Source organism: Archocentrus centrarchus, chromosome 22 (genome assembly GCF_007364275.1).
Source record: "Archocentrus centrarchus isolate MPI-CPG fArcCen1 chromosome 22, fArcCen1, whole genome shotgun sequence".
NCBI lineage: Eukaryota > Metazoa > Chordata > Actinopteri > Cichliformes > Cichlidae > Archocentrus > Archocentrus centrarchus.
In genome coordinates this window covers 14,501,890-14,508,497 of record NC_044367.1, presented here as the reverse complement: position 1 = coordinate 14,508,497, position 6,608 = coordinate 14,501,890, and the positions used below count along the sequence as shown (strand labels likewise).

The following is a 6,608-nucleotide window of genomic DNA, read 5'->3' as shown; positions in this document are numbered from 1 at the left end:
GACCACAACAGATAAACTTATTTTATTGGGTATATTTGTAATATACACATTAAACGTGTTTAAATGCTTTGTCGTCTTTTATACTTTTAAATGAGGTCAAATGTTTTTGTGCCAAGGCCAGAGAGCAAACACAGCTCAATTTTGGTTTGGTTATTCAGTGCGGATACACATAAAGGTACCTTGTTAATTCCTAATGTGTTATTGTGAACAGTAGCTTCGTAGCTATTGCTGACTTTTGTACACACACAGTATATTAAAAGTAAAATTGGTTGAATTTTAACTATAGACAGGAATTGGAGAGATTAGAATGTACTCCCATCTTGTCTCCAGCTGCATGTGTCTGTGGCAGAGTGTAATCTAGGCTTGACACTGCCAGGTTATGAAACGTGTGACTTCATAAAAATACACTAATCTCCAGTAATCCATATTCTAAAAACCTGAACTCATTTATCTTTAAGTAGAGTCCAATATAAGACCTGCAAAGCCCCTACAACTGTCTTAAATGCCTTCCTAAAGCTAAATCTCTTCAGCTATCTCTCTCTTGGCAGTATTCCCCACAGTTCTGTGTTATTCCAGCTTCATTTAGTCTCTATCCAGATGTTACTTAGCCCCAACCCTCTGTCCCAGAGCCAGAATGTCCAAGATCCAACCTGTCACTTACATAACACTTCACTAACAGCCAGGATAATAGCTCACTCTACCACAGCCTATTCTGTTCTGCTGGCTAGTGTAGAGTAGCCCATACACAAACCCATATCCATTAGGCCTGTCTGCCTGTACTAATACAGAGTATATGAATGCTGTGTATAAAAATATTATTTTCCAAAACATGTTGCATAATGGACATATCCATTCACTAACATGCTAATCTATCTTAGCATTATATACACAAAGAGACTATGTACAAATATAATAATCAATGAAATGTGGAGTAAAGCTAAATCATAAATCTGAATTTATGATTCCCAATAGCCTTTTTTTGTTAAATAGGTTTGCATATAAGTTTGGAGACTCTTACATAAAACATAATGGAGAATATTCTAAGTTTCTAATGCCCAAGATGTTGAGATCTGTGTGTGTAAAACCCGTATGCATGGTAATGCTTTTTATTAAGTGAGCAGCAGCAAAATCATTGGCTTAAAGTGATGTAACACATATTTTCTTGCAATAATGAGCACTTAGGAGTGGGATATATTTTAGTAATTCCCGAAACACACAGTTATCTAGCTTCCATTTAACTGTATAATGAGCTGAGAAAGGGCTCTAATGGACAAGCAAATGGCTAAATGACACTCACTGGATACAAAGTAAGACATGTTAAATGCATTGGCTGGATGAAGCCTTCACAGTTTGTTCCTTTCTGGCCTGCAGCATCCTGCTACACCAAAAAAAAAAAAAAAGCAGTTTTCTGCTGACCTGGGCCTACATTGCTGTGAGCTGCTGCAGGCTGCTGCAAGATGACCCTAATAGTTCTTAGACCTCCCACGCAACTGGAACACAGATTAAATTTAGAGATTCCAAAATTGAGCACTTTATATTTGCAAGTTCTGGGAGAAAAAAAAAGCTGATAACCTGTTTAGAATCTTCTGACACAAACATTTCTGCAGCATTTGAGTAATTAAGTCCATTTATTCTAATAATTCAGCCTATGTTACAAAAAAAACACAAAATCATACTAGTCTTGCACAATGTGCTCAAGTATGTAACAGTGTCAAGAAAGAAAAAAAAATAAGTAGCAAATTCAAGCAAAAAAACAGGGCAGAACATTCAATATTTCACTTTGCAGCAGAAACCAAAAGCCTGTTTTTCAAAAGCACACCAGTTACATCATAATTAACTTCCATTTCAGCTTCATTTTAACTCTGAAAACAACAACCCTGCAGTTACAGTTAAGCATATAACATTGTGTAAAATCTGATTTAACATTCATACTAAAGTAGAATATACAGCTCTCAATCAGCAAAAATATTATACTGTAAATATTCAACACCTGATTCACTGAAAATGAAATGCTCAAAACATAAATATATATATCATACATAGCATCACACAATAACAAACACAAAATATTAAAATGCTCTAAGGATAAATAGCAATCAGAAAGGTGGTTTTGGATCTGTGGTCGGCCGGCGTTTGTGTCAGTAAAGGGCTGTGAGAGTTTCCACTTCTTCAAAAAGAGTTTGTATCAAAAGTTTATCACCTTAAATGCAATTCCAGCAGTATGGAATAAACACAAGAGCATTTATTGCCAATCACAGGTCCAAACAAGATATATGTGATTACACTATATGATCAGCTTTTTGGAAAAAAAAAAAAAAAAAAAAAGAACAACAGAAACAAAAACAAAAAAATCATAGCAATAAACATTACATTCATTCCGCAAGTGGGCCCAGAGATCTTTGGGAAACAGTTTTTTTTTTCATTCATAGAAAACAGAAACGGTGCAGTCCCACAGCAGTGCATGACTAGTGTTTTTTTTTTTTTTTTTTTTTTTTTTTTTTGCTGTTCAGATAAAGATGCTTCTGGATGCGGTCTATGAGTTAACCAGATCATATATCGTCACCCTCGTTATAGGAACTGCCAATGCACACCTACTGCATAAGGCATATTGAAAGCAATCTACAGTATAGGCCAGCTGGATGATAGGTTATAACTAGTTATATACATAGGACCATGAATACATATTTAAGGCCTATGAGACCATTTTATGCTGCAAAACATTTTGCTATCAACTAGCTTAGCTGAATGTTGTTTGGTATAGATGTGCACAAGCAAGCAGTAAATAGATACCTTGGCCATGTGGAATGCTTATACACAGTTAATCAATATTCAGTGATAAGATTATCCTATCTATTGGTTGCTCAACAGTGACACTGAAGTTGCTGTTTCCTTTGCTGGAAGGGGTACTCCAGTGATTCTGTTTGGTTTGAGAACAAAGCTGAGAAACCTTCTCAACACATGAAGACCTTTTTGTCTCCTAAATGCAGAAGCCTTGACCTCAGGTTTTTGAATAGCCCCTCCTGAGCCACAAAGGACATTTTGCATCATCTTTCACAGTCCAAGTGGTTTTCCCCTTTACAAGCTAACTGGACTTCATGTGTAAAATTTGTAGAGTACCCCCTTTACTGTGCTGACAAGAAACTTAGGCAAACTATTTAAGCCCTTGAAATCAAAGTTAGAAAATACCTCAGACGATTTCATTTGCTTCAACCCGTCAAATTTAAACTCACGCTTTAGCCTTCACGTCTACTTTAACATGCATCATGTTTTTGTTGTGTTTTTGTTTTTTTTGTTGTTTTTTTTTTACATTAATTGCATGGTCTTTGATACAGGCAGTTCATTCTGAATCTGAGCAATTTACCGGTGTTGTCTTCTGAAATTCCTTATTTCACAGAGATTCTCTGCATCACCTCTGAAACATTTACAGCCTAAGTGCACAGGAGTTTATGGAAACCTACAAAAAGCAATTACGGTCACATCATGTGCCTCCTTTGTAAGCAGCCCTGCTCCTTTGTTCTTCGGTGAGGTCGTTTGTAATAGGAGAGCAAACAAAGCACCATCAGGGATTGTGCTTTTGCAGAAAACGCTTTTTTGATTCTTTCGGGAAGTAACACACACAGCTGGATACCACCGCAAACTCACAACTCTGCTTTTTCCAACAAATGCTGCACTGAGATTGAGTCCTTGCCTCTCTGCTATAACCTTCAAATGCCACAAATAGATATCCCTGCTGAAGCAGATGAATACAAGAGCTACTTAGTCATTGTTTAATCTGGAGACAATAGAAATGGGAGGAATGAAATGAAGAACTGGGGCAAAACAATGAGAGCAATCTATATATTTAAAAAAAATTAGGCCACCTTCTGCATATGGGACAAAGACTTTGCAGATTAGAGCATAATTACAGGCTAACCTTTTAGTATAGCAAAAAATATTCTGAATGTTCTCACACATCTCACAAACTAACCCTGAATCTGAACTTATTATCTAACTTAGAGTGCAATTAGAGGGGGAACGTTGCAGCGCTTATGGTGACATACAGCACCAAGACAGAGTCAGCAAATGGTGATGCTCTAGTTTTCTAGCTGATGCATGCATTGGATGTAGCCCCAAATCATCAAATAAACAGCATGAACAACAAGCTTCTATCAATAGTAAGTCTTCCCACGCAGCCAGTTCTAGTAGATTTTTAAATAAGTACGTAGAAATATTAGCTCCTAAATCCTTCAGGGGATCGCCACAGCTAAATCATAGTGTTGTAGTTACAGCTCTCTGCTGGATACATTCTGTATGTTTGCGCAAGAGGATTTAGGATAGAGAGATGACTGGTTGCTAGGTGACTGGATAAAAAGAGGCCACAGGTGGAACTCTTCCAGCCCGAATTTCTTTCCTGCTGTCTTCCGTGTTTATGCCGCCAGAAGCAGATGCTGTGGTAGTGGATGAGTCTCAGAGAAGCCAAGGCACATTTTCTTTGTAGATATAAGCCATCTAAGTTCTAAAATTTATTCCATTTCTATTTTTCTGACACTTACATTTCCTGTTCCTGCATCCTTGGTTTTACATAACGCTGCAGCAATCTTTACCTTCCTCTCTCTTTCACTGCCCTTCACATCTCTCGCAATGGAGCCGAAGAAGCAGATTGTTCACTGCTTTCATTATCTCTTTATTTTTTTTTTAAATCTATTTTTGTATTTGCCAATTCACCTGGTTGTTTCCTTTCCATTTTGTGAAAGAGTTAATATTACATAATTCTCATAGCTGTAAGCCATGTGCAGGGAAGCTCTCGATACCCCGCAAGGCCAATCTGAGCCTCTCCTTGCACATCACCTGAAATATGACTCATCCATGCACCATAGATTCTGTCTGAATCTCTCCTGTGTAACTCCAACACCACATTAAACTGCAAGCAAGCAGCAAAATATGTGTGACAGTAATGAAGAATTAATGACATTCTGTACACATTGCACTGGTACTGGTTTGACTGGTTTCCAAGCCAGATAATTTCCTCAGAAATGCACTGAAAGGAAAGCTCCTTACTAGCATCTGTGATTATTGTAGGCACTCTAAAGTCCCCCGAGGACCAGCCTCGAGAAACAAGAGAAGAAAAGGTGGAAACTAGAGAGCAGCCGTGTCAATGAGGGATAGATAAAGAATGGAAGTCTATCTTCCCAGTTATTTAAAGCACATTCCTAAAGTGATGGATGAAATGCAAGCATATATAGTCTTATTTGAGCTTCATAGGCCAGGGGAGGCATGTGCGAAGTCCAAGCATGGAGGAAAAGACAATGGTAGGTCGATGTTTCTTGAACTTCAGGCCTTTCTTGAGCCTTTGGCTGTTCTCCGCCACGTACAGCTCCCCCTGCTGGGCTCCACTTGATATCCGCGACACCAGTTCCCCATGAAGCACCACCTCCTGCTCTGAGCGCACAAACACCTCCCTAAGCTCTTCCAGACGCTTTTCCATCTCTCTGATGACACGCTGACGCTCCTCCACCTCCAGGAGGCGCCGCCGAGCTGCCTCAAACTCCATGCTGGAGCTGGGGGTGACAAGTTTGGAGGAGGGGGCTGTGGCAGAGGTGGAAGGGGGTTCTGAGCCTGCTAGCAGAGCCCCTGTCACCCTCCGGAAGTCTCCCATAGAAATAGAGCGCCTCGTGGCTGGAGATGCCAGAGCCAGGAGAGCTGAGGCAGATCCAGAAGGTGGCATGGCTAACGGAGGAAAAGGGGGAGAAGATGATGATGATGGAGACAATGAATCCGGTGGTTGGAGATCAGGCTGTGGGTCCGGGCTTTTAATAGCTGCTGTCATGTCCTCAGTTGTGTCCTCATTGTGGGTTTCTGTGTTTTTTTGTCGTCCCTTCATAGCCAGTTTTTAACTCTTAATGTGCTGCTGCTGCTGTCCTTCCCGTTGCTGTTGATGTTTTCCCCTTGTTTTCCTGTGTCAGAGGAGAGAGCTGCCGAGCAGAGTGTGCAGAGATGTGCTGGGATGCAGCCTGGGAACGGCTCCATTCATTAATAAGAGATCTGAGCCAGGCTTGTGCCGTCTCTGCGTCTGAGTGGTTGTGCTGGAGAGGGTGCCTCCTGGCATTTCATTGGCTGCTGAACTCATGAGCATGTCAGCTGATGATTGGGCAGCCTCCCACTCTACTGCTGATGCTGGCAGGCTGTCTTGTCCTCTGCTTGACTATTTCGCTTCGTCGTCATCGTCATCATCATCTGGAGCACAGCTTTGATCAGCTCTGCTCAGTGAAGCGAGAGATGCAAGAGTATCAGGTCTCTCTCTCTTTTTCTGTGCTCTTTTACTTGCTTCCCAGTCTTCCAGGCTCTCTGCTGCCATCCCTCTTACAAACTGGTCCCTCCATCTTCCTTTTTTTCCCCTTTCTTGCTCGGATGGTTACCCCTAGCAACACTGCCTTGACATAAAATGGCAAAAACAAGAGGGAGGGGTTATGTTCCAGTTTCTCCCTTCCTTTATTGCCTTGCTGTTCAGCATCACTTTACTGATGCTTCTCTCTCACACCCTGTCTTTTGTTTGACTTATATGTAAATGTGCAGTTTTCCAGCAAATTGCATAAGTTTGTTAAATTGCTTCACCTAGAAGAGTTCATGTC

General features: G+C 40.5%; 1 protein-coding gene across 1 annotated transcript; it reads right to left on the bottom strand.

Moving 5' to 3' along the window:
- Positions 1-1,650: 1,650 nt before the first annotated feature.
- Positions 1,651-5,995, bottom strand: LOC115801342 (syntaxin-4-like). The gene has a single exon (XM_030759112.1). The coding sequence runs from the start codon at positions 5,858-5,860 to the stop codon at positions 5,225-5,227; it is 636 nt and encodes a 211-aa protein (XP_030614972.1). The 5' UTR covers positions 5,861-5,995; the 3' UTR covers positions 1,651-5,224.
- Positions 5,996-6,608: the final 613 nt, after the last annotated feature.

What these genes read in the sequence shown, in the direction of transcription:
- LOC115801342 (XM_030759112.1), bottom strand. Translation starts at nt 5,860, where the DNA reads ATGAAGGGACGACAAAAAAACACAGAAACCCACAATGAGGACACAACT.